The following is a 26,922-nucleotide window of genomic DNA, read 5'->3' as shown; positions in this document are numbered from 1 at the left end:
TTTGGCACTGTGGCTAGCTCTGAGGCTCAGCTGGAGAGTGTAAAGTCAGGCAGAAGAGTGGTGACAAGAAACTCATGAGTTGGCGACGGACAGGTGATTCTATGCTGTGGCAAAGAGGTGAAAAAGCAGGATTTCAAAAGTAGTTATCTGGATTACTCCTGGTGCCATGTATTGGTCAGGGCAGGAATAGAATGATAGAACAGATAAATAAGTGGCTGAGGAACTGGTGTAGGAGACCGTTTTGGGTTCTTGGATCATCGGTAGGGTAGGGTTGATTTGTACAAGAGGGATGGAGGTTGCACCTTAACTGGAGTGGAGTCAACCTGGTGGCTGGGAGGTTTGCTAGAGCTTCTGGAATGAGGGTAAAACTAATTTGACAGGGGATGTGAACCAGAGCACCAGGTCAGAAAGAGGAGCGATTTAGAGGAAGGTAGATATGATGACTAGTAGGAACAGGAAGGAGTGAGGTAATAGATACAATGGGACAGATGGATTGAAGTGTTTGTATATTAATACTAGGAGTATTATGGGCAAGGGTGATGAGCTTAGAGTATGATGTTATGGCCATAACAGTGACCAGGTTGAGAGAGGGACAGAAATGGATGCTTAATGTTCCAGGTTTTCAGTATTATAGAAAAAAAAGAGGAAGAGGTAAAAGGGGTGGGGAGAGTGAGTTGTGCTATTAATCAGAGACAATATCAGAGGTGATATAATGGAGGGCTCATCCACTGAGTCTATATGGGTAGAACTCAAAAATAAGAAAGGTGCAATCTCTTTGATGGCATTATACTATAGACACCACCACCCCCCCCCCCCCCCCCCATAGCCTCCAGGACATTGAGGAACAAATATTTAGACAGATCAGCGAGATGGGTAAAAACAGCAGATCTGTTGTAATGGATGACTTCAACTTTCCCAAAACAGACTAGGATCTCAGTGCAAAATGAGACAGAAATTGTCAAGTACATCCATTAGGGGATTTGTAACTCAATAGGGTCCAACTAGAGGTGGAGAGGGCTGCACTGGACCGGGTGTTCGGTAATGAGTCTGGCCAGGTGACAGTTAGGGAATAGAGACCACAACTCCTTAAGCTTTAAGACAGGTTATAGGTAAGGATAAATATATACCTGGCAGGAGTATATCAAATTGAAGTAGGGCAAATTATGCAAGTATTAGGCAGGAACTAGAGAGCATTAATTGGGAGCAGCTGTTTTTGGGCTGACATGTAGAGGGTGTTTAAAGACTGCATAGAGTACAGGACAAGTACATTCTAGTAAGAATAATGGCAAGATAAGAGAACCTTGGATGTCGAAAGAGGTGGTAAATTTAGTCAGTAAAGAAAACAAATGTATGTAAGAAGCTAAAATCAAAGTTCTTGATGATTATGATGAAGCCATAAAAGATCTCGAAGGAATTAGGAAAATCAGAAAGGGTCATGAAAAGTCTTTTGTAAGTAGCATTAAAGAGAATCTGAAGGCATTCTATACATGCATCAAGAGTAAGAGGATAACTGGGGAGCAGGAAGGATCACTGAAGGATAAAGGAGGGAATGTACTTGGAGGTGGAGGATGTAAGTGAGTTCCTAAATGAGTGCTTTGCATCAGTATTTACAAGGAGAAGGACTTCAGTGTGGAACGTGCTAATAACAAGAGTATTTCGAGATAAAGGAGGAGGTAGTATTTGTTTTCTTAAAGAATATTAAGGTGGGCAAGTCCCTAGCATCTGATGGGATATTCCGCAGGTTACTGAGAGAGCTAGGAGATGAGGGTGCCAGGGCCTTGATTAATATCTTCATGTCATCTGTAGCCACAGGCAACGTCCTGCAGGACTGGTGAGTAGCTAATGTTCTATGGGATAATCCTGGAAACTAGACTGGTGGCTCGTGTCAGTGAAGCTGTTAAAGAGGATTCCTAGAGATCCATGGCTTAATTAGGGGCAGTCACTATGGCAAGTTGTGTCTTACTAACTTGATGGAGTCTGTATAGAGCTATAATTATCCCTTCTACCTATTTGTTACCATTTATTGGATGTTGTGTTATTTTAAAATTTAGCAGAAGTTGGCAGGTTTTTGTCATTGCGCTTTTACTGGTACCAGAAGAGAACATGCATTAAAACGTCCTGTGTTTTAATATACCTTTCTCTACTTTTTAGTCTGTTTTTATTTCTGTAGCTGTTAACTGGATTTTCAGAGGGTATTCTGTCCTTCCGTTTGCAAGGACAGTTCAATTTTATATGTTTTTTTTTCTCCCAAGACAGATGCCTTGTCATCACTGTCATAGTCAGAAAGAGGCGACCACTCTGAAAATGGGCTTCTACAGTTCTAACACCCCTGTGGCGTATTGTTGTGTATCTGAACTGAGGCAATGCAAACTCACCCTAATGTAGATTTTAACCACATTGACCCACAACTTCAGAAATACAACATACTGTCTCTGACTTGTAATGAGATCTTTGAACCAATAGATACAATGGGGTGGTTGAGATTTATAGGAGTGTTTTGTTTTAATTTGATAGATGTCTGGTTTGTCTCTGGGTGGCATGCTGGCCGTGCTTTGATGTAGTTGGACTTCATAAACTGGTCCTGGGAGATATGGGGAGGCAGAAGTTTAGGAATTTTCCTTATTTGCCCTTTAATATAAAAGTCCACTGTACAAAGTTTCAAATCTTTCTCAATTGTATACCCAACAATCTTGAGATTGTATGCAAGGAGATATAGTTCTTTATGGTATGATCTCAGCGTTTGCTGTTTACACACTTGCAGGTGGAAAGAAACAAGCAGAAGCTCTGGCTGAGGCTGAGGAGGAGGAACAAGAAGCTATAAATATTCAGAAACGGTTGGCAGAGAATCTGTCTGAGGATGACTTTGGACTCGATCTTATTCAGGTAACTAACCGGGCATGTGGAGGTGTGAAAGATTTTGCCACGAGCTTAGATGTGCCAAGATAATTAGTGAGAACTGTCATTGGAATCAATTTCCTGCATATTTTGGCACAGTATTCTAGCAATTCCTAGGCTGCCTGTGACACTTATTTCTGAATCATTTTAACTATGTCTGTCTTCTAGATGTTAGTGGTATCTTCTTCATTTTTAAAACTTATATTGGATCAGGGTGAAACCACCATTTTCCTGATTCTGTGTTTGGGGCACACCTCTGCTGATCCTTTAAACTCAGTCAAAAAAAAAGATCCGATCCATTTTTGGCTGCTAAAAATGTAGATTTTAAGGCAGTGGCTTTACAAGACAGGTAACAGCCATTATCAGTACCCTTCAGAGATTGTTTGCCTGGCATCAGTTGTCGCATAACCAGGACTTGTGATATGCACCATCTGCTCTCATGGCTTCATATGACCCTGATCAGGGAGGCTAAGCAGGTGCTACACCTTGCCCAAGGGTGACCTGCAGGCCAGCAGAGAAAAGAAGGGGCTTGAACATCCTTTGGTAGAGACCTATCTCCACCCCATCACCCGCTGATTTCCTCCCTAGTAAAAACAAGGTAACCCTCAATACCTTTTGAATGAGATTAACCATGGTAGTTCAACGACAGGTAGAAGTTTTTTTTTCCTGTTTAGGATGTACTTTTCCTCCAGTTACTGGATCGCCTATACAGAGATGCATTTTTGAAATCTGTCAGAAGGTCAGTGATGAACCACACTGAGTGGTAATAAGTGGAGGCATGGGTGCACCTGAGTTGGCCTGGTCTTCTAAACTGCCACTGCACCTGAACCGTAATCTTTGTATTAATTTTGGCTTTTCATTCTCTGGACCCTTCTCTATAGGATCTGAATACTTTTTTCCAGATTAGAAGAGTTGTGTATTCTGGTCCTTTTTACAGAAGTAAAGCTGTTTTCATCTTAAAACATATATGTATTCTTATTTTACATTTGAGCTCAAAGCTCAACCTAGCTTCATTGAATCTCAACTATCTGCCCTAAAGGCATCTTTATTCACCCCCTGCTCCCTACCCTTTTTCTCAACTGCAAATGACAGGAATATGTAAGGTCCTCTGCAAATGCAGTCAACTTTGTCTGTGCTGCTGGAAAAAAGGCATGAATCCCTGACAGGAAATGGTCCTGTTGCTTGTATTTGATTTTTGTTGCTGACCCTATCAGCTAATCTCAGTCAGGTTAGACTGAGCTGAGGTCTGCTTTGTATTTGGTGGGAAGGAAATCACTAATGGTAATTTTCCTTTGACTGCTGATGAATCTGCAGCATTTTTTATATGGATCCAGGTGATAAAATTTCCTGCCAGCCTGAGTACAAATAAAGATAAGCATTAGGACGAGGCATCCATGGGGTTACTGCTCGTCTGCATTCTGGAATGAAGTAAGGTTTGCTGAAAAAGTCAATTTGATTATTACAGAGTTTTCTCTTCATAGGCATTCGCCCAAGAGCAGGAAGCAGAGAAGGCTTCTGGGAAGGATCTGAAAATTAAAAAAGATTTGAACAAAATGTCCCAGAAAGAGAAGCTGAAACTGCTGAAGAAGGAGTCACCTGAGCTGCTGGAACTCATCCAAGATTTCAAAGAAAAGGTCGGCTAAGCTTGCTGGTTGCTTGAGTTCATTGAACTGTTTTACTGTGTTTTCCGAATATTCGGTGGCACACAGAAAAAGTTGAAAATTAGTAAAGTAGTAATATAATGTTCTAGAGGTAAAAAAAGAATATTTTAATGGATTCTGATTTCTAAAGAACAAGTAATATTATTTCATTGACAAACATGGTGTTTTATTGGTGAGGATTCACAGAGATTTTATAGTGCTAGTGCATTTAGACCTTCTATCCATGCTGAATTCCAGGTGTCATCCGACCTGAATGTTAACATTCCCAAATGGGGACAAGTTCCTTGGCTGATTTACCACTGCGTGAGATGAAGACCTAACCTTGTGAACATTAATGGAGATGAAATGAGGGGAAAAAGTGTGAAAATGGAAGGTTGAATATAGTACAGGATTTGGTTCTTTCAAACATCGGCATCAGTTACTGTTAGTTATTAGGGGATTAGTTAGCTTAGCATTATTCTGATCAGACTCTTTAAGTTCTTTTCCTTCAAAGCCAATACTTGTAGCTCCTTATCTGCACTGGGAAAAATTATAGATTATAAATTTTAAAAATTGATTACTCTTGGCTTTTGGGAAAGTACATGTTTGACATTATTGGTCAGGCTATAATTCTTCACAAAATAAAGAACTGTTGAATTAAAAGAGATCTGAAGTGGAGCCTGGATTAGAATGAAATCCTGTTGACTGTCTTTATCTTTTAAACAGTTGTTATTTCTTAAATATAAAATAATTTTCCAGTGATTGTTTAATGTAATAGGCAAATGGACTTCTTTCCCTTTAAGGCAAAGCATGTCTGAAGTTTGCAGATGTAGAAATATTTCTGTTTGTGAGTTACCTAGGAAGTAAGATAGTTGGATATTTCTGTTTTAGCTATTGGTATCTTGCTTATTAGGATTGTTTTTAAAATTTCTGCAAAGCAAACTGATAGTTTTGTGATTTCTTTCTTGCAGCTTGTAGAATTGAAGGAAGAGCTGCAGCCTCTGATGGAACTGGTGCAGAATGGTAGGATACCGGCAGAGAAGGTATGCTGAGAACATAAACGCAATATGTGGTAGGTGGGGATCGAGGGGTACAGTGTGCCTTGATTATATTGTAATAAATTTTGTTCATTTCACAGGATGTCCTGTATGTACAGACAAAGTACCATCTGTATCTGAAGTAAGTTTCTTTGCTATAATTTTAGAGAATCATGACCCTTTTCAGAGCATGATACTCTTGGAGATAAAGTAAATTTAATAAAGCCCAATTTGATAGCCATTGATCAGGTGGCTAAGTGGAAATTCCAATGCAGCTGAAAGCATTTTTTGACTAATAATTTAAACAATGCCTTGTGATCTAAGAGTGTCAATGCCATGTTAACATTTTTTGTGCATTTCTTGGAAAGTTATTCATGTGAACATCTATGAGCATGACATTGGCCGTCTATATCATGGAAGTGCCAGTATCAATAGGACAGGTGTTCTTGGATGTGACTGGTAGTTTTTATAAAGAGCCACCATTCCGATGAAAATTTCAGACCCGTAGATCTAGCAGAGAATTGGATGTCCCATTAGTTTCAATTGGATTTCTCGACCTGTGGATTAGGAAGTAAAGGATAAAGTGGGCTTTAAAATTATTCATTGAGCATCTCATGATTATACTTTTTGATGTTATTATTTCCAAAATAATAATGTTATTAAATTTATTGACAGCAACTTTACTTCTCCAAATATCCTTTTTAAATTGTTTACAGGCTTTGACACAACAAAACTCTGCCCCTGCCTTTGCTTTACATCAAAGCTGTCAGAGGACAGGGCTTCTATACTCTGTTACCCGAGGCCCAGTTGATGATCTGCCTCTCTACAGGAAGACTTTAGGTTCAGACCAAGGGAATAATTGTGAAACATAGTTTACTTAAGATTACATACAGTTTATTAGCAAGCTTGCGCCTCAGTTGATATTACAGAGCCCCCACTCATAGAGCCTTGAAAATCTGTAATCAAATGAGCTTGAGCACTGTCTGGGGCTGCTTGTTAAACATTTGTCATCACATAGTACTCTGATCATTGCCAGGCATCATTGATTAGTGGTTACAACAAAGCAGCTTTCTCATGTAACAAGCACTCCTTCCTTGCAGAATAGTTACCTTGCAGCATTATTCGCACAGCATGACTAGCCAAGCTGCGAAACAAGTCAGTCAGGCTTTAGCCCTTTTAATTCTGTGTATAATTTCTCACAGCGGCCTTCAGCCAATTTGGTTGGCTTTCTGTGTTTGAGCCAGCAGAGAATGATTGGATACATAAATAGTAGCTCCATGTGGTAGGCACATCTGGAAGACCTGCGCTTATTGTATAGAGTTGAGAGCTCTTAACATGGAAAATTGGGATTTCTTGTACTGTACCTGAGTTTTGTATTAAATAAATTAGGACTGTGACATACTATATAGAAAAGAGAACATATGTACTATTACTAATGAAGTGTGTGATCTACAGCTACTGCACAAACATCAGTTTTTATCTGGTCCTGAAGGCAAAGCGAATCCCAGTTCAGAACCATCCGGTGATTGAGAGACTGCTCAGCTACAGAAATGTGAGTACTATGGAGCTAAGCTAATCCAGGGTCATTCTTTTAATATTTTTAACCTATTTGTTACTGTTTATTGTTTTTCTTTTACATTGTGCTATCCATGACTAAGGGCTTGGGATCAATCTGCGTTCTTGTTTCTACCTTTGGCGTCATACAAGGAATTGTTAGACACCTTATAAGACTAGATGCAGATGCTCATCTCTGCTTTTCTTTCCTGTCTTTCCTTGTCAAACACTCTCCATCCCCAAGCACATCAAATTCATGAGATGTTGGATGGATTTGATTGAATTGTCTCATTTACATCTCAGGTTACATTACTTGAAGAACCTGATTGCTGGAGTGTGAGGCCTTTAGTTAAACAGTACCTCAATTGTGGTAATTTACAGAGGATAACAATAATGTATTTTATCCTTCTAGCTGATTAATGACCTGCCTGTAGTGGATGTGAAACTGCCATCTGATATCCAGCAGAATTTAAGGCAGAATAATAAAAATCTTAAATCAATTAGTGGAAAAGATCAACATTTCTCCAAATTGAAGAAAATGCCATCTCAAATGAGTAAACAACCAAAAGCCGGACAAAGAACAAAAGTAAAGGCAAGTATAGAAGAGATTGCTGTTAATTAGAGGTGGCATGATTCTAATTGAAGCATGGGGGGTGGGGGGTATCAGATGTAAACTCTCTACAAATTTGAACATTTCCTACTTTGGCTGTAGCTGTTCTAGAATGTTGATCGCTATTTTGGAAGCTGAAAATCTGGTGAGCTGAATCTCTGTAGTATGCAAGTCAAATTGATTATAGTATTTATGAATTCAAAACTATTTCAAACATTTCCCTCTAGGCAGATCTTATGAAAGTTTAAAGTCAGACAATAAGCTTAAAGCTGTCACAGTTACACTCATCCTTTAGCCATATCTCTTTCTCACTCCTCCTGCCCCTAGCGTTTTAGCTAAAGAGTTAACAATCTACATAGTCTAGTCATTTAAGTATTGGGAGTTATTAAAAGTAATTATACCAGGTACAGTGGGGAAAGTGTGTTACTGACTGATATTTCAGAGATCTGGACTATTGACACAGTTCCAATCTCATTGTGGGAATCAGGGCATTTGGGTTCAGTTAATTAATTACTGATAATATGTAGTACAGAATAGTAAACATTGGATTTAAAAAATAACATCAGGAAAAGATATGTCATTTTTTCTTAGCTTATGTGACTCTTGTAGTTAATTCTTAGCCATCCTCTGAAATTCTGCTGTGCTTTGGAGGTTTCGTGCCTCAGTGACCCGGAGAGCGATGTTGGCTGGAGTCAGGGCTTTATGCTTTGGCTCTTGGGAGGGTCACCCATCCCAAACAGGTCAGAGTAGAGGCAAGACTAAAAGAACGGTCCACTGGTCTCCAGGTTTGGGGACTGTATTCATGGATAACAACCCTGACTGGTAAAACAGAATTGTTATGGAAACAGCGATGAAGAATCTTTCTACATCTGAGTGCGACGGTATTCCTGAGTCATAATGGCAGTAGAGAGATCCTCTGAAATGACCTGGGAAACAACTTAATTCAAGAGCATTTGGGGTAAAGGTCATAAATGCTGATCTTCTCAGCAATATGCACACCCTGTGATTTAAAATGTTTAAAAAAAATCGAAGGGAAAGTACTTAAAAGTCTAACATGAACTGCAAGACTTAAAATGATTTTCTGAATGTTTTGTGAAGTTAAATGTTAACAGGTGTATCATTTTCTGTAGATGTAGATGTGTTCTGCCCTTTCATTTGTTCGTAAGTAAATGGGATTAATGTTTTAATGTAGGTCACTAGTGAAGAAGTGTCTAAGGATCTAAAATATGATATGAGTGCCGAAGCAGGACTGCTATGTCATAATAATATGAAAGACACTCTGCCCCAGAAAAGAAAAATGGAAAAAGACAGGTAAGGAATACTTAGGGTTTTAAAATATTTCCTGGATTGAATCTAATCAAGAGTGACTGTCAAGGGATACATTGCACACTAGATGAGAATAAGCTCCCCAAGTTATTTAATGAGCAAACATTGTACACGTAACACTAGTCTCAGACAGCCAAAAAAGATACACCAACTTAGAGAAGTGCAGTTGAATGGATATGTTGGACAAATGCATGATATTAAATATATTACTTAATAAGAGTATAGACTTTAAAATAACTAGTAGTATTTTTTTTAAAAATGTGGAAGTGCAAGCTTCTCAGGATGTTAGGTAGTAACTATCTCACACATCCAGTATTGGGCTGCTTGTATCTGCCATGTTGTTAGTAGTTTGAAATGGTAATCGCACTTACAGATGTCGCTAAAAAGGGAGGCATTGTAATCCTGGGAATAACAGTGGCTGCCATCTTTATAGTTTAAAAAAATGTAGTATTTAGTGTTGTAAACAAAAAAAAAAAAATCATTTTATGAATGGAGAGAACTGTTCATGTTATAATTATTCAACATTTCTTCAGTTTGATTCTCTGGTAAGGTTGAAATTACACCATATCAGAGAAAGAATTGGGTAATAATGTAAAAAAACAAATTGAGGGCGAGCTTTTTCTAATTGTATTTAGTTTCTTTTTAATTTATACTTATTTGTTCATGATTGCCTCTGTATCTTTTATTTCGTGATGCTACCTGCTTAAGTATTTTTGAACATGCAATAAGTGAGCAGGGTTTCCTTAAAGGGAAATCTTGCCCGACCAATCAGTTGGAATTCTTTGAGCAAATAGCGGACAGGATGAACAAAGGAGAGTCAGTGGATGTTGTTTACTTGGATTTTCAGATGACCTTTGACAAGCAGTCGCACATGAGGTTGCAAAGCAAGATAAGAGCCCATGGTATTACAGGGAAGATAGATGATTGGCTAACTGAAATGAAGCAGAAAGGAATAAAGGGGGTCATTTCTAGTTGGCTGCCAGTGACTAACAGTTCCAAAGAGATTGGTGTTGGAATCTCTTCTTTTTACATTATGTATTAATGATCTGGATGGCAGAATTGATGGCTGTGTAACGTTTCCTTCGGGTGTAACGAACGCCGAATTTAACGTCCGGATAAACCACAGCCAATGCAAACCAGATCGCAGTAAGATTAACCATTTACTGTTCACTCTTCACATTAACATATGGTGAAAACTGTTGATAAAACAATACAAGATTGATACAGTATTTGTTCCTTCCTTAATATCACATTTCAAGTGTAAATACTTGCAAAGGTGACTATAACTACATTACACTAAGGTGCAGTATACAGGGAGAGTTTACCTGCTCCATTGACTACTTTAAATACACTTCCATGCAAACTATCCGCGACTCTTTAACTAACGAAAGCATAAACATTATCTACCGTCGTTACTTCTAACAGGATCGGCATTAACATCTTAGTTCAATATATCGATTATCTATTAACTTACAGCGTTGCTCTCACTGTGATTTCTCATGCCTGCAAACAACTTCTGCTCCGGTGAGCCTCGTGGAAAGCCCCCACCCTCGCGCTAATTTCAAACCGGTATTTTCCCACAAGACGCGGCGAAACCGGATGTGACGTCATCGCATGCCGATGTATTTTACATGCAATGAATATACTTTAAACACTCCTAATTCTAACTAGAAAATACTATTGAATGAATTACTAAGCGAAAATATTATAAACTAAATAACTGTCGTAAAGACAGCACAGGCTGTATGGCCAAGTTTGTGGACAGTGGAAGGGATGACAATATCAAGGAAGCAGGGACTACAAAAGGACTTGGACAGGTTGGGAGAAGTGACAGATGGAATACAGCGTAAGTTTATGTACCTGGGTAGAAGAAATAAAGCTGTAGACTGGTGGTTCTCAACCTTTTTCTACGTGTGCCCCACTTGTGACTTCCTTTTACCTGTGCGGCCCCCACCCTCCCTTAGTTGCTAAAGTTGTTTTTTGGTCAACTGTATTAATTATTCTAATATATAGTCAGTATTTGTTTTAACAGGCTATAGGTATTGTATGTTAAATATGTTACAAGTGTATTTGGAAAATGAAAGCTCTGAATAGTATACTTTATATAATATTCTTCCAAGCACAAATGAAAAACCACTTAATATAGTCACTTCAGGTATTTGGTGAGATCCTTGTGACGGAGGCCAACTAGTGAGTTTCTGAATATCTGATTGCAACTTGGTTAAAGATAATTGAAAATTACCTTTGATTATGTGCTTTTAATAATTTGACTGAAACCATGTTCAACTAAATAAGAGGCGGGAAATCGAATTAAACCAACTGGCTGTGTTTAGCAGATGACCCCACAGCAGTAAATGCAGCCTTCATGCCACATTTTATACATATTATAACACGTACAGGTCAGTGGAAGGCAAACAGAATCGGCCTCCTGCAGCATATTCGCTGACTGGCCTTGCTATAGATAGCCCCATCCAGTCTGCAATTTGTGATTTGGAGGTGGATACAGTTGGGGGGAGGCTAGGCTATCTCATTTGCATCATCTAGCGTATTTTCCCATTCATTTCATTTAGTTAAATTAGATAATTCTCTTTTTAAATTTACGTATTTTAGTAATTTTTCATTAAGACAGTAAACTTGTCATGGCGCATTCAGAAACTCCTATCGCGGGGGGGGGGCGTCAAGTGATGACGTAGGGTCGAGACGTTGGGAATCCAGCTCCCTCGTAAAAAGTAATGAAATAGGGTTTAAATGAAGAAGAGTTAACAAATATCTACTAGAAACTATTTATAAGTAGCTCAGGATTATCTTTTGATATGGCTCCTAAACTGAGACAGAAGAAAGCTACTACTTCAAAGACTGCGCAAATCAGCGGAGAAAAAGGCCTAACCGTCTCAGTGAAGCCTTGGACTCAAGTTGGATCTCCTCCCGGCGAAGTGCATGGCACTTCTGATGATGCGGGACCAGAAGTTGCAGCAATGTCGGCAGTCTCCAAGAAGAAATGGCAAGAACAACGCATGCGCGAAAGTATGCATGAACAGATATTAACAAAACTACAAATCCCAACTACGGTTGGAAGTGAATCGGAAATGGAATCAAACTCTTTGGGAAATACAGAGGAAGAAGAGGAAAAGAAGGAAGAGATTAAAGGAGACATAAAAGATATTCTAATATATGTTATGAATTAAAAGCTATAAGAAGGATGCAGACTAAACTCGATAATGTGGTGGAAAAACAAAAGAAGATGGATAATAAAGTTAAAGAGATGGAAGTAAAAGTGGAAGAAAACACTGAAAGAATAGATAAGATAGAAGACAATAATCTTGCCTGGACAATGGAAAGAAAACGGATGTTGGAAAAAATAGATGCGCTTGAAAACTCTAGTAGACAAAATAATATCAAAATTGTTGGTCTTATGGAAGGTACAGAGGGAGAAAATCCAATAAAACTCTTTCAAGAATGGATTCCGAAAATGTTAGAAATGAAAAAAGGAAGCCAAGTAATTGAAATTGAAAGAGCACACAGAGCTTTAAGACCAAGACCTCAACAAGATCAAAATTCAAGATCAATTTCAATAAAATGTTTAAGGTACCAAGATAAAGAAATGATCTTGAAGGCAGCTATTCAAGGTGCTAAAAAGAGAAATGGGCCATTGATAATAGGAGGGAAAAGAGTTTTTTATTATCCAGACATAAGTTACGATCTTCTGAAGAGGCGGAAGGAATTTAATCAGTGAAAAAATCTTTATGGGAAAAGGGCTATAAATTTTTATTGAGCTATCCAGCAAAATTGATAAATTTTCCTGGATAACGAAGAAAGAAGATTTTTCGTTGACTACCGGAAAGCAGAGGAATTTGTACAAGAATTACCTGATGTCCACGAAGAAGTAAAGAATTATTAAAATGAAATGGACTAATGATGAAGACTGTAAAAAAAATAGTTGAGGAGTATTAATTGGGAGTAGAGACATTAATTTTTTTTTCTTCACTAATATATTTTCTTTTTTTTTGCGGGGGAGCTGGAAGAGCTCCTGATCGATGGCTGCGTGTTTCACATGTACAATCATGACGATTGCCATGACTCGTAAAATGTGGGGGGGGGGGGTAATGTTGTGTTCTTTTTATTCGCAACATTAGTGGGGGGGTACTTTGTTTTTTTTCTTATATTTTAGTTATCTTTCTTCTATTTTTCTTCTTTTTTGCCTGGATGGTTGGGGAGAAACTCATAGCAACAAGGAGAATTTTAAAGAGTTCCCAAGGTATTATGAATGATTAATTTACTTAATTTTTTAAGTTTTAATGTTAATGGAATTAATGGACCTGTGAAAAGAAAAAGAGTTTTAACATATATTAAGAAAATGAAAGGAATGATATATTTTTGAAAATTTGGCTCCCATCTCTACAAAAGATAGGATTAAATACATAGGTCCTTTGAAGATAAAATGATAAAGTAATTGGGGTAAGTAAAAATAAATATTAAAATTATTTTGAACTCCATGGAACATGTGGGGATCCTCCGATATCCAGGCAATCTTTCGCTCTTTTTTTTCTTTCTTTAGATAAGGGTTAATATTATTTTTCTCACTATTTATCACCACATTTATTCTTTGTAATTTTCTAAAAATTAATAAATAAATAGATTTTTTTTTGCAAATTAAAAAAAAAACTATCTCTCTTAGTTTCTTGTTTCTTACTTGTGGCCCCTTGGGAGGCCATATGGGCCACATTGCTCAGAGAACCACTGCTCTAAGCAGTGGAGCTCCACTCTGACATGTTTATATCCTGATGCTTTAACACTGGGTTTTATCTTTCAGTAATGAAAGCACTGCCACGGTACAGGAAATGCTTGGTGCAGATGAAAAGAGAAAGATCACTTATCAGGTATATGAATTGCTTCTAACTTTGTCATAGTTTGCTATTTTCTGCTTTAGTTCAAAGTAAATATATTATCAAAGTACATACAGTCTTATTATAGTCTTATTATATGTAAGTCTTACAATAAGCAATAGTCTTATTATATATAGCTAGGATGCCCAAGACTTTTGTCTAATATATTTGTCAATGTGGAGCGGAGGCTGATGTTAATCTGGCTGAGGCAGGTGCTGGAGCAGACACACACAGTCCTGAAACACCAGGCAAGATCATTTGATTCCAAACAACTTGTTTATTGATCATTACTGAATATCCCTCTTGCGCTTCCCCGCTCCGTCCCCTCTCCCCTTTTTCCAAATCATGATTCCCATCTCCCTGCCCACCTTCCCACCCTTAGTCCACAATAGAGACCATATCAAAATTAGGTTTATAGGTTTATCATTACTCACATGCATCATGAAATCAGCCCGAAATGTTGACTGGTTACTCTTGTCCATTGATGCTGCTTGGCCTGCTGAGTTCATTCAGCATTTTGTGTGTGTTGTCATGAAATTCGTTGTTATTTTTGCAGTAGTAGCAGCAGTAAGTACAATACATAAAATTACTACAGTACTGTGTAAAAGTCTTAGGCACCCTAGTCATATATGTTAAGATTTTTGTATGGTACTGTACATGTCATCATATACAGCCCTGAGATTCATTTTCTTGCGGGCAACGGGAAACACATTAGAATCAGTGAAAGACCACGCTCAACAGGACAGACAAAAACCAAGCTAGAAAGAACAACAAACTCTGCAAATACAAAAAGAAAGAAAAAAAAATAAATATCAAGAACATGAGATGAAGAGGAGTTTTCTAACCTTTTTATTCAGGGGTTATCTCATTTAATAGAATTTCCCATGTTCCATGAGTTTATATTGATGTTGACTATTCATTTTTTTAAATTACCCTTAATCTTTATCAAAGAGGAGTGCAGTTGATACTAGCTTGGATTTTGTTGTTTTATAATGTGATATTGGAAGCTAATCATTATGTATGAGGTTGTTTGTGGCGAATCCCAAGTCAGCATGAACAAACTAACACATGCATACATGCATTCCAATCAAAACTGCATAATAAAATTGATTCTGTATCAACTTTTGTCTTTACCTACTCATCAATGTCACTGATCACTTTCGTCTGGAGACTATCATGCATATTGCTGCTTAAGTTTTTATTTACAACATGAAAGAAATTATTTACTAACCAATTTGATCTTAATGCCCATCTTTCTCTACAAATCTACAGATAATTTTCAGTTTCCTGTTAACTACAATTCTGTTCTTGTATTATTTATCTTGCTTATTTGGTTAAAAGTTCCCTTTCTGTTAACTATTTTCAGCATCGCTCTGGAATTATTCATAAATATTTATCATACATCCACTTTTTTGGTTTGCAATTGCTGTCTGTTTTGGGCTGATTTCACCAAGCTCTGGCCTTGGTTCCCACACCTTTCCCTTTGTAGAAACATATCTGGCTTGTACTTAAAACAGTTTCTCTTTAAATGTCTCTTACTGATCCATTACAAAGCACTGTTGTTCGTTGGTTTCCCTTTACTTTGGCCATACTTTCAAAGTTGTGCTTTGAGATAAAGAGCTTACTATAAACCAGTGCTCTTCTGTTATGAGCAGTGCTTCCAAAATGTTGTCCCACTTGACTTGCCACATATTCCTGATCAGTGTGGAAATATTTTGATTTAATGTCATATCTGTTAGTCATTATTAGGTAATTGAAGTATCCCAATATCACCTGCTGTTTGATTTCCTTGCAATTTGCTGCTGTTGCCATTAGATGGCCTATTAAAATATTCAGCGTGACATAATTGCAATCTTACTTTTTAAATTATTCTTATTAATCATGTATTAACATATATTTTAATATTTTTTCCTTTTGCTTCATGCTAGTTCCCAGTGCACTTGCCAATGTTGTGTAAGCTCTTCAAGGCCTCATTAGTAAATCAAACTAGCAGGCCTGACCTACTAAGCTGCAGTTCATACATCTTGAACGGATCACTTCTGTGAAGGAAATGGTCCCAGTGCCCTTAGAATCAGAAGTCCTCTGACTTGAGCAGTATCATGTTTTTAATCATGTCAAATTTGTTTCCTTTCCTGAAGTCCTCAAAGTCTGACTGGAAAACTTCAAATTGCTGCCCTATATTCTTTGTACTGAAAGTGTATCATACTTGTCTCTTTCATTGTCTCAGGGTCCAACATCTTTCCCTTCCTCCTGACAGAATATTGGAACCCTTACCCTAGTGGTAGGCTGGAAACACTGCAAGCATTAAGTGTCAGTTTGAGTATGGCATATACCCCTAAAGATTCCTCCACTCACACTCTCTGCCTTCCCCTTGAATGCCCGCACACATATATCCTGAATGCACTCTGCCTGCAGGTTGACCATCTTTTGAGCTTGATTTTGAGGTTTGATTACCTGGAGACTGTTTTGGATATCTTTTTCTACGAACAGAATATTCAATTATAATGATCAATTATTGTAACCCCGCCATAATTTTCTCCAGTTACTCACTAAACTTTGCATGGCATTCACAGATCGCCAAAAATAAGGGTCTCACACCCAAAAGGAAGAAGATTGATCGTAATCCTCGAGTCAAGCACAGAGAGAAATTCAGACGAGCCAAAATCCGACGGAAGGGTCAGGTAAGTGAAAGAGTTGCTAAGATTTTATTTTTGATTTAGGGTTATCAATATCCTGTAAACATCAGACAGAATGTTGGGCGCCACAGTAGCATAGCTTTTAGTGCGATGCTATTACAGATCAGGGCATTCGGGAGATCGGAGTTCAGTTCTAGTGCCGTTCTGTAAGAAATCTCTGTCAATCCTTCCTGTGGAATGTGAGGGTTCTCAGATGCTCCGGTTTCCTCCCACAATCTAAAGACTTAACCTGGTAGGTTAATTGGTCATTGTAAATTGTCCTGTGATTAGGTTGTTAATCGGGGTTATGAGGTTGCTGGGGCAGCGTGACTCAAAAGGCAGGAAGGACTTATTCTGTGCAGTATCACTGAATAAATAAATAAACATTTTAAGTGTCTCAGTTGTTAAATTACCAGCAAAAGGAGACCTCACATATTCTTAAATGAATAATACTAGAAATGGCTCCCTTGGTATTTCCATGAGAGCGTTGGTCAAAATGTGTAAAACACAATAAGCAATACAGTGCAATGTTTTAAAATAGAACAGAATCTACAAACCCCATTTCCAGAAAAGTTGGGATATTTCCCAAAATGCAATAAACAAAAATCTGTGATGTTAATTAACGTGAACCCTTATTTAACTGACAAAAGTACAAAGAAAAGATTTTCAATAGTTTTATTGACCAACTTAATTGTATTTTGAAAATATACACAAATTTAGAATTTGATGGCTGCAACACACTCAACAAAAGTTGGGACAGAGTTAAAATAAGATTGAAAAGTGCACAGAATATTCAAGTAACACCGGTTTGGAAGATCCACATTAAGCAGGCTAATTGGTAGCAGGTGAGGTATCATGACTGGGTATAAAAGTAGCGTCCATCAAAGGCCCTGTCTTTGCAAGCAAGGATGGGTCGTGGCTCACCCCTTTGTGCCAAAATTCATGAGAGAATTGTTAGTCAGTTCAAAAGGAACATTTCCCAATGCAAGATTGCAGAGAATTTAGGTCTTTCAACATCTACAGTACATAATATTGTGAAAAGATTCAGAGAATTCAGAGACATCTCAGTGTGTAAGGGGTAAGGTCGGAAACCACTGTTGAATGCATGTGATCTTCGAGCCCTCAGGCGGCACTGCCTAAGAAACCGTCATGCTACTGTGACAATTATAGCCACCTGGACTCGGGAGTACTTCGGAAAACCATTGTCACTTAACACAGTCCGTCGCTGCATCCAGAAATGCACCTTGAAACTGAATTACGCAAGGAGGAAGCCATACATCAACTTCTATGCAGAAACACTGTCGAGTCCTCTGGGCCCGAGCTCATCTCAGATGGACCGAAAGACTGGAGCCGTGTGCTGTGGTCAGCTAGTTTTAGGAAAAAAAAACGGGTGTCAAGTTCTCTGTGCCAAAAATGAAAACGACCATCCTGATTGTTATCAGCGAAAGATGCAAAAGCCAGCATCTGTGATGGTATGGGGGTGCATTAGTGCCCACGGCATGGGTGAGTTGCATGTATGTGAAGGTACCATTGACTCCAAGGCGTATATTAGGATTTTAGAGAGACATATGTTGCCATCAAGGCAACGTCTCTTCCCGGGGCGTCCATGCTTATTTCAGCAGGACAATGCCAGACCATATTCTGCATGGGCTACAACAGCGTGGCTTTGTAGTCACAGAGTGTGTGTGCTTGACTGGCCTGCTGCCAGTCCAGATCTACCTACTATTGAAAATGTATGGTGCATCATGAAGAGGAGAATCAGACAACGGAGACCACAAACTGTTGTGCAGCTGAAGTCTTATATCAAGCAAGAATGGACAAAGTTTCCTTTTGCAAATCTACTACAATTAGTATCCTCAGTTCCAAAATGATTAATAAGTGTTATTAAAAGGAAAGGTGATGTAACACAATGGTAAACATGCCTCTGTCCCAACTTTTGTTGAGTGTGTTGCAGCCATCAAATTCTAAATTTGTGTATATTTACAAAATACAATTAAGTTGGTCAGTAACACTATTGAAAATCTTTTCTTTGTACTTTTGTCAGTTAAATAAAGGTTCACGTGAATTAACATATCACAGATTTTTGTTTTTTTTTGCATTTTGGAAAATATTCCAACTTTTCTGGAAATGGGGTCTGTAGTATTAAACAGATCTATTTTAAATATTCATTCAGAAAAAACTAATAATTTTAAGGTGAGAACCCATCACAGCACAGTAAGGGGAAAATCAAGCCTATCTGAATAAAGGCGTGACACCAATCAACTTTCATAGCAGCTGCCTTGATTAGCTCCCATTCACTAGCTTAAACAGTTCATCATTAGTGAACTGCAAAATGACTTGCATCAGGAAACAAATTGCCAAGTCTTCGACACACCAAGCTACAGCTTCTACCACTTATGAGGGCAAGGGCATAGCCACATTGGAATGCTTGGTAATTCTTCAAATCAAACACAGTACTAGTCTCCTTCATTGTCTCAGGATCCAACATCTGACATCCTTTTCAGATGGCAGCAGCTTGCCACCATCCTAGGAGAATTGGGGATAGGTGATAAATTGCTATTGAGAACAAATGGTAGTCTAGTTTTCACACTGAATTCTACATGGAAGCTTTTGGTGATGCTGCATTATTTGTGAATGGCTTTGAATTTTACACCTAGTATGTTTCTTGCAATTAAGTTGTAACTATGTCCTAAAGTATTAGACTTCAATGGTAAAGGAATGTCAGCATAGGACTTTTTCAGAATTCCCCCCCCCCCCCGCCCCCAATTTAAAGGTATAGAAATCCACAGAATGCTTTTTACAATGGTGAGATCTTGATTGATGGAACTTTTTATACATCACTTTTATCAGGTGCGAGAGGTCCGCAGAGAGGAACAGCGATATTGCGGTGAGCTGTCAGGTATCCGGGCCGGAGTTAAGAAGAGCATCAAGCTTCATTGATCTTGCTTCTGTATCAAATATCTTCAATTTGGAAATTAATGTATCAGCTACTCTGCCTCTAAAGTATTTAGAGTTTTGTAAAGAATTTTGTATTTTACAGTTTATAAATTTACTAAAACAGATGTACCATGAATGGACTTGCGGATAATGTAATTTCAAGCTATTAAATTATTTGTGCATCCAAGGATGATTTTTTTTACAATTGTCTTCAATACTATAGATATGCCCTCTTCCATGGGAACTAGCATCTTGAAATATGTTAATACACATATTCTTACCACTATTGCAGACAGAACAATGAGTAAAGATAGCAATGAATGAGTAGGAATGTTTTAATTCCAATCTGTACACGGTGCATATTTAATACAACTGAGTTGGTGTGTCGTGACAATCATCAAAGAAGGGAAGTTAGACAGTAAACTAGGTACATCTTTGCTTTATTTAATATCAGGGTTAAGATATCTATTGTATTCACCAGTCTCTACAACTATAAAATATTTGATAGGTTAATATTCTGAAGTTCACATCTCATTAACAGTATTGATAGATTTACTCCTATCCCATGACAATGAAGCATTTCTGTACTGAAAAAAGCAACGTTGTGCTCTCCTCAGTTATAATAAGTTCCATCTGTTTAGCAATAAGATCCCATGTTGCTTTTTAATTAGGCATTAGCAGGACCAAGGAGGAGCTCGAAAACCTGACTGCTGCTCAGATTTAGAATTATCCAGACTAAAATTAAGTACATTTAAAAAGAACATTAAACAAAACACCAGTTCTCCCAGCTGGTTTTGTTCACATTTGCAAGATTTTGTCCTTTTGTTCCATCGTTCCAATAGTTCATTCTATCAACTGTTCCCTATACATCTCCAATACAATACTTACTCAGGATTTGTGTTCTTTTCTATAAAATTAGTTTGACATTCACTTAAATGTTCCACAATCTTCTCTTCAATTTCTCGATGTTGCTTCGCTTCCTTCTCTGAAAGTGCGAGATCAATTTGTGAATTCTCGGTGACTATGAGTACGTACACCCTCCGCGTTTCAAGAATGTTGGCAACAACCACCTGATGTCTGTAAGTTGCTAAAGCTTTACGTGCTCGAGCAACCAGCTGTGACGAGTCAGTCTCCAACTTAAAGGATGTGACAAATGCATGAGGAGCCCAGTCCTTCACAAGAGGAGCAAGCATCTTGGGTACCATTTGCATAGTTAACTAAAACAAAATATAAAAATAACGGTTAAATCACCATGATTTCTACATTCTAATATTTTCCTACAGAATGTTTATTGCACTTCAGTTTTAATTTCTTTAACAAATTTATGGGGCAAGCCAATTAGAAAAAGAAAACTAGTACAGGTTGAGTACCCCTTATCCGAAAAGTGTTTAGAATTTCAGAATATATAATGAGACAGCTTGGGATCACCATCATTTCTGACTCCAAATTTAAGTGCTACCGGCAATCAGTCTGTCTTAAACTTGATCATCACATATGTATTTAACAGTAAAAATCCCATACCATTATAACAACAATAATATAATGTGTGCAGGTAACAGCATCGGGAGAATACCTGAATCAGCTGTTGAACAACAACAAATAATGGCAGGCTTTCAGTCTCCACCTACAATGGCGTGTTTGATTAAAAGTCTACAGTGCACTATTTGCATTTTACTTATGTTTTTGTAAGGTATATAAACAATCAGCATCGTAGACTTGTTCTGGTGTTAGATTTTTATCAGCAATGTTCTTCAATCAATAAATTTCTCTGCTGATTTGTGATCAGCAGACACTTTAAAAATTTAATGCCATGCCTGTCCTTAATTTTCTGCAACCAACCTATAGAATATTCACAAATACCTTCAATTTTCAGTTCATCATGATAGACCCTTGCTTGTTTCATTATCAGTACACCTTTTAAGTGGCATTATTTTCACTGACGCTGACAAATCTGTTTCAAATACATGATTGAAATTTGTATTATTTTTTACTTTAAGCAGTAATTTTCTATTTTTCATTAACTTCTGTCCATTGCTTAGGTGAGGTCACTTTCTCAGAACCGATGTGCAGAGATCAGCGCTTCACCTGGGAACCTACCCAGCACTTTGTGGAATTTTCCATTTGTGACCGCGCTCAATTACTGGATTTCGGAGGTTTTCCAATTTTGGATTTTCAGATCGGGGTGCTCTCCCTGTACAAACTACTCCAAAATGCTTCAAAGTAGGAATTCCCCATTTATAATAAAAACTACTCCAGATGTAGTCAGACACTTAAATCACCTGCAGAGGGCTAGCACCCGACTGAATTTTATGCTCTGGCATCTCTGATGCAGGAATGAAGAAATCCGACACGGCTGCTGCAAGGTAGAACATTGCTCTTGGTCCTATAAAAAGATGTATAGAGGCATACCACAAGTTAGTCAATAGATTCTCCTGACTTCTAAATCCTGTAAGAATTATTCCGTTCTACTGAATAGATCAATTGTTCTTTGCCCAGACCACTATTTCAGAAAGTTCATGGAACTCAGTATCTGGAGTAAGTACCCCATCCACCCGCCACCCCACTCGGGATAGGGTTCCCCTTGTCCTTACCTACCGCACCACCAGCCTCCAGGTCCAACATATAATTCTCCGTAACTTCCGCCACCTCCAACGGGATCCCACTACCAAACACATTTTTCCCTCCCCCCCCCCCTCTGCTTTTCACAGGGATCGCTCCCTATGCAACTCCCTTGTCCACTCATCCCCCCTCCAACCCTTCCCACCGATCTCCCTCCTGGCACTTATTCTTGTAAACGGAACAAGTGCTACACCTGCCCTTACACTTCCTCCCTCATCACCATTCAGGGCCCTAGACAGTCCTTCCAGGTGAGGCGACACTTCACCTGTGAGTCGGCTGGGGTGGTATACTGCTCCTGGTGTGGCCTTTTATATATTGGTGAGACCTGATGCAGACTGGGAGACCGTTTCGCTGAACACCTACACTCGGTCCGCCAGAAAAAGCAGGATCTCCCAGTGACCACACATTTTAATTCCACGTCCCATTTCCATTCTGATATGTCTATCCATGGCCTCCTCTATTGTCAAAATGAATCCAAACTCAGGTTGGAGGAACAACACCTTATGTAACGGCTGGGTAGCCTCCAACCTGATGGCATGAACATTGATTTCTCTAACTTCCGTTAATGCCCCTCCTCCCCTTCTTACCCCATCCCTGACATATTTAGTTGTTTGCCTGTTCTCCATCTCCCTCTGGGTGCTCCCCCCCCCCTTTCTTTCTCCTGAGGCCTCCCGTCCCATGATCCTTTCCCTTCTCCAGCTCTGTATCATTTTTGCCAATCACTTTTCCAGCTCTTAGCTTCATCCCACCCCCTCCGGTCTTCTCCTATCATTTCGTATTTCCCCCTCTCCCCACTACTTTCAAATCTCTTACTATCTTTCCTTTCGGTTAGTCCTGACGAAGGGTCTCGGCCCGAAATGTCGACAGCGCTTCTCCCTATAGATGCTGCCTAGCCTGCTGTGTTCTACCAGCATTTTGTGTGTGCTGTCGCTTGAATTTCCAGCATCTGCAGGTTTCCTCATGTTTGATCTGGAGTAAGTGGTTTAATTGTTACTGCAGCTATACACAATGTCAGTGGTAATGCATATTCAAAGAAAATTATTCTGTTTACGTAAAGAACACAAATCTCAATTGAATAATGCAAATATCATCAAATCTAACGGTCAAGATGGCGTCTTCATTCCACACTCCTTCGGTCGACATCTGGATAGATCATGAAACCAGGTATTCCACTTCTTTTATGCCTTTTACGTTTAGTTTTCATCTTGAGTGTGATTCTGGAACTGTTGGAGCCTGTGATTTGCAGTTTGGAGATCGTTTGGTTATTTCAGCGCTCTGCCATCTCCGAGGGGATTCTGTGAGGCAGAGGCAGCGTGTGGGAACCTCATGGCATGAAGGCTGCAAGCCGATGTTCAACTCCATTTCACTGATTAAAGCAACAAGGGAGACTGAAACACTGGCTGCTGGCCTTCTTAAATCCCTCTGCTGTCGAGGGGGGAGGATGACTGTCTTTTTATCGCTGGTGAAATTGAAACACAGGCTACCTTTGGGCATTGCTCTGGTGCCAGAGAGGGGAGACTTTTATTGGTTGGTGAGACTGAATTGCCAGCTGCCTGCCTTTTAAAATCGCTGGGGGATTTGCTCTGCTGCCAGAGAGGGAAGACTGCCTTTTTAAATCGCTGGTGAGATCACTCTGCAATGAAGAGGGAGACTGTTGCCCAGGTTTTCTGCGTTTTGTATGTGGACTTTTTTTTAGTCTTTTGGGTTTTTATGTTTCTTGCCTGATCTTTCTCGTTTTTTTGTGTGTGGGAAGGGGGATTTAGAGGGTCGATGTGCCTGTTCCATTTTTGTTTGGTTTTTTTTGTGTGGGGAGGAGGGATTTGGGGGTTGATGGTCATGCTGCCGTTCTTTTCTTTCTTGGTTTTGTGGTAACTTCTAGGTTAAAAGAGGATCACTCGCCAACTTCATGTCCAAAAGAACAAATTTATCTGGGATGGCAAAACCGATAGTTACATACAGAGGCTTTCACTGAACCATCCGGCATGACGGCAAGCTATACAAACCACCCCCCCCCCCCACCTCCAAACCCCGGGACCAGCCTCTCTTTACGAACAGCTTCCCCTGGTGGGAATATTCCTATATTACCATTATCCTAATTAGTATTAACTTATTTTTATAATCCTCACATTACAACAGGTTTTGTGCTATCTGGAGAAGAAAAATTTCAGAGTTGTATACTTTGATACAAATGAATCTTTGAACCTTTTAAATATCAAACTGACTTAGACTAAGAGCTGTCTTTCCTCTATGTACCTTAAAGGCAACTTCCCAGATTTAATGACAGTCTATGAAAATATTACAAGCCTGATATTTCAAAAATGTTATTACCAACTATCTGAAAATTCACACATTAAATACAATTTCCTTTTCTAGGATTCCTTAGATGGTGAATTCTAGAAATCTGAAACCAAAACAGAAAATAGTACATTATGCTTCATCTAGAGAGAGAGAAAAAAGGAATTAATGTCTCAGGTCAAAAGACCTTTTTGAGTTACATAGAACAATACAGCACATTTACAGGCCATTCGGCCCACAATGTTGTACCAACCCTGCCTCCCATATAACCCTCCACCTTAAATTCCTCCATATACTTGTCTAGTAGTCTCTTAAATTTCACTAGTGTATCTGCCTCCACCATTGACTCAGGCAACCTTTTTATTAAAGGTTATAAACCTGAAGCATCGATTGAGCTTTCTCCCAAAATGCTGTACAACGATGCCGACTCTGGTAATCATGATTTTCTAAGTGCCTTGTACTACCACTTTGCTGACAGGTTCCCATTAATCTCTGTCAGGCTAACAGACATGGGGCATGGGGGGGGGGGTCCTCAATTTCTTCCTCTCCTTTCACAGTAGCAGTGTTATCTCTGCTACCTTGCAATCTACTGTGTTTTTTCTGGAATTCTTTGGAATTCTGAAAAACCATTACTATTGCATCTATCAATCTATCATCGTTTTCAGAACCCGGAGCATGTGTGAATTCAATAGGCTGAAGAGCCTGTTTTTGTGCTACCTGGTTGATATAAAGGAAGGGAGGATTGATGTATATTGCACAATATTGGTCAAAACAAACACTGCAGTTTGGAAAGGGATGGTTTTTACTGGAAGTATCATCAAATGGGGCAATATGACGAGATGAATATAGTAGCCATAGATTCCCAGAAAACTGTGATGAGGGAGTCACGTGCCCACAAGCAATAGAAGGGGCCAACAGAGAGAAAAAAATATGCAAAGCAAATTTCTAATAAGTGTTAAAATAACATGGGATTTCAACTAAATTAATATGTACTGGCGGAGAATCACTGACCAAGTCTCCCCGGATTTACTGCGTTGAATGTCTTATTTCACTCTGAAATAGCCTATCCCTTATTTTGAGACTGACCGCTCGTACTACGCATCAAAGCTGGGAAAATATCAACTCCGTCGACCTCTGGAAATTCTGTATACTTCAATGAAGTCACGTCATTTTCGAGACAAGGTTTAGCTTGTTCAATCTCTCCTCATGAGACATCTGCACCCCAAGAACCAGTATGGTAAACCTCTGCAGCACTGTATAGCAAGTAAATCCTGCTTTCAATGAGGAAACCAAAACTACACAGTAATGGTCTCACCACGGGCATTAGTGTTGGAAGCAAGCAGAACATTTACTAAAAAAGGGAAGTTACAGTACGATAGCCAAAACAGTAGTTAGGCACCGCTACATATTCCAATAAAAGCAAACCTAAACTGCAGATACCCTACAAATATGTGATTGCACTCGTGAGATTACAACGGAATAGCTACAGAACAGCTTGTTGCAAGGACAAAATACAAAGCCTTCCAAGTTGTAGGAAATCCCTGACAGACTCTGTACACATACAAAAACAAACACTCTTTAAACGTTCTCCTACCAATGGGGTTAAGCGCCTGAGCCGCCGCCCTGAGCAGGTACAAGTAATCAGACAAGGTGTTGAACTCCATGGACAGGAGCAAGCCGGCTTCTCGTACGGCGGTGTAACGCTGCAACACCGGCACGATGTCCGGCAGCACTGACTGGTCAGCTTCCACCCGCCAGCAGGTGGACGAGGCGTCCTGCACGGCCTTCAACGTGTCCAAGATATTGAGGCCAGAGTAGCGCCGGGAAAATGGGAAGAGCGAGCGGTGGCGGTGCAAGAAGATCACGGCGTAGCCCAGGTTTAGGAAGTACTCGGCGGACACGGCGCCGCGCCAGCCGCTGCTGAAGTTGTCCAGGAAGCGGACGGTCCGCGACTCAAGCGGCACCTTGGTGCCGCCCGAGGTCACCAGCACCACCCTGCGGCCTTGGCCGGCGTGTTGCAGCGCGAACTCGGCCATAGCCTGGGCCGAGGCGTCCGCGTTCGGCGGCGGTACGCAGTCGGAAAAGAACCCGGTCCATTCCGACTCGCCCTCTGCCTCAGCCACCACCGCCGCCATGACAACTGGTTCCCTCTCTAATAGCAACCGGCAGCGAACCGTGCACCCACTCAGTCTTCCGCCCGGAGTTCTCCCCTCCAGGGTGGCAGTCATTGACTTCAAACATCATTAAACAGCACTTTGATCATTTCGATTGTTCTCGTTTACAATTGAAATTGGTTTGTGATATGATATTTTTGTAGGTGAAGCAAGTTCTAGATTCTGTGGAGTGCTCGACAACGTGTAAGTCCGTAGCAACGAGTCGCAAGTCCCTAGCAACGTGTCCCAAGTCCTTAGTAACACTGCACTTCAGGAGCTGAGAGGGTTTCCGATAAGA

General features: G+C 39.5%; 2 protein-coding genes across 4 annotated transcripts in view; one reads left to right on the top strand and one right to left on the bottom strand.

Moving 5' to 3' along the window:
* Positions 1-19,744, top strand: part of utp3 (UTP3 small subunit processome component) — a 29,267-nt gene extending 9,523 nt beyond the window's left edge. For all 3 annotated transcript variants that reach the window (XM_059951890.1, XM_059951891.1, XM_059951889.1), the window contains exons 7-16: positions 2,762-2,883; positions 4,377-4,529; positions 5,507-5,578; positions 5,674-5,714; positions 7,028-7,124; positions 7,539-7,718; positions 8,929-9,047; positions 13,873-13,939; positions 16,519-16,626; positions 19,471-19,744. In XM_059951890.1, coding sequence (XP_059807873.1) covers positions 2,762-2,883; positions 4,377-4,529; positions 5,507-5,578; positions 5,674-5,714; positions 7,028-7,124; positions 7,539-7,718; positions 8,929-9,047; positions 13,873-13,939; positions 16,519-16,626; positions 19,471-19,560 — 1,049 coding nt within the window. In that variant the 3' untranslated portion in view covers positions 19,561-19,744. The remainder of the gene's footprint in view (positions 1-2,761; positions 2,884-4,376; positions 4,530-5,506; positions 5,579-5,673; positions 5,715-7,027; positions 7,125-7,538; positions 7,719-8,928; positions 9,048-13,872; positions 13,940-16,518; positions 16,627-19,470) is intronic.
* A 237-nt stretch (positions 19,745-19,981) lies between these two features.
* On the bottom strand, positions 19,982-26,861 carry ppcs (phosphopantothenoylcysteine synthetase). The gene is made up of 3 exons (XM_059951898.1): positions 26,066-26,861; positions 21,837-21,940; positions 19,982-20,774 (listed from the first exon to the last, which is right to left on the bottom strand). The coding sequence occupies exons 1-3, from the start codon at positions 26,697-26,699 to the stop codon at positions 20,442-20,444; spliced, it is 1,071 nt and encodes a 356-aa protein (XP_059807881.1). The 5' UTR covers positions 26,700-26,861; the 3' UTR covers positions 19,982-20,441.
* Positions 26,862-26,922: the final 61 nt, after the last annotated feature.

The sequence above is a fragment of the Hypanus sabinus genome, chromosome 27 (assembly GCF_030144855.1).
Source record: "Hypanus sabinus isolate sHypSab1 chromosome 27, sHypSab1.hap1, whole genome shotgun sequence".
In the NCBI taxonomy this organism is placed as follows: domain Eukaryota; kingdom Metazoa; phylum Chordata; class Chondrichthyes; order Myliobatiformes; family Dasyatidae; genus Hypanus; species Hypanus sabinus.
The sequence above is the reverse complement of the archived record's forward strand: the minus strand, read 5'-3'. Positions and strand labels throughout refer to the sequence as shown.

Coding starts and splice junctions, on each gene's coding strand:
- ppcs (XM_059951898.1), bottom strand. CDS start 26,699: ATGACTGCCACCCTGGAGGGGAGAACTCCGGGCGGAAGACTGAGTGGG. Junction 21,941..26,065: donor TCAGGCGCTTAACCCCATTG/GTAGGAGAACGT, acceptor ATCTTTTTATAG/GACCAAGAGCAATGTTCTAC. Junction 20,775..21,836: donor CGGGTGCTAGCCCTCTGCAG/GTGATTTAAGTG, acceptor ATTTTGTTTTAG/TTAACTATGCAAATGGTACC.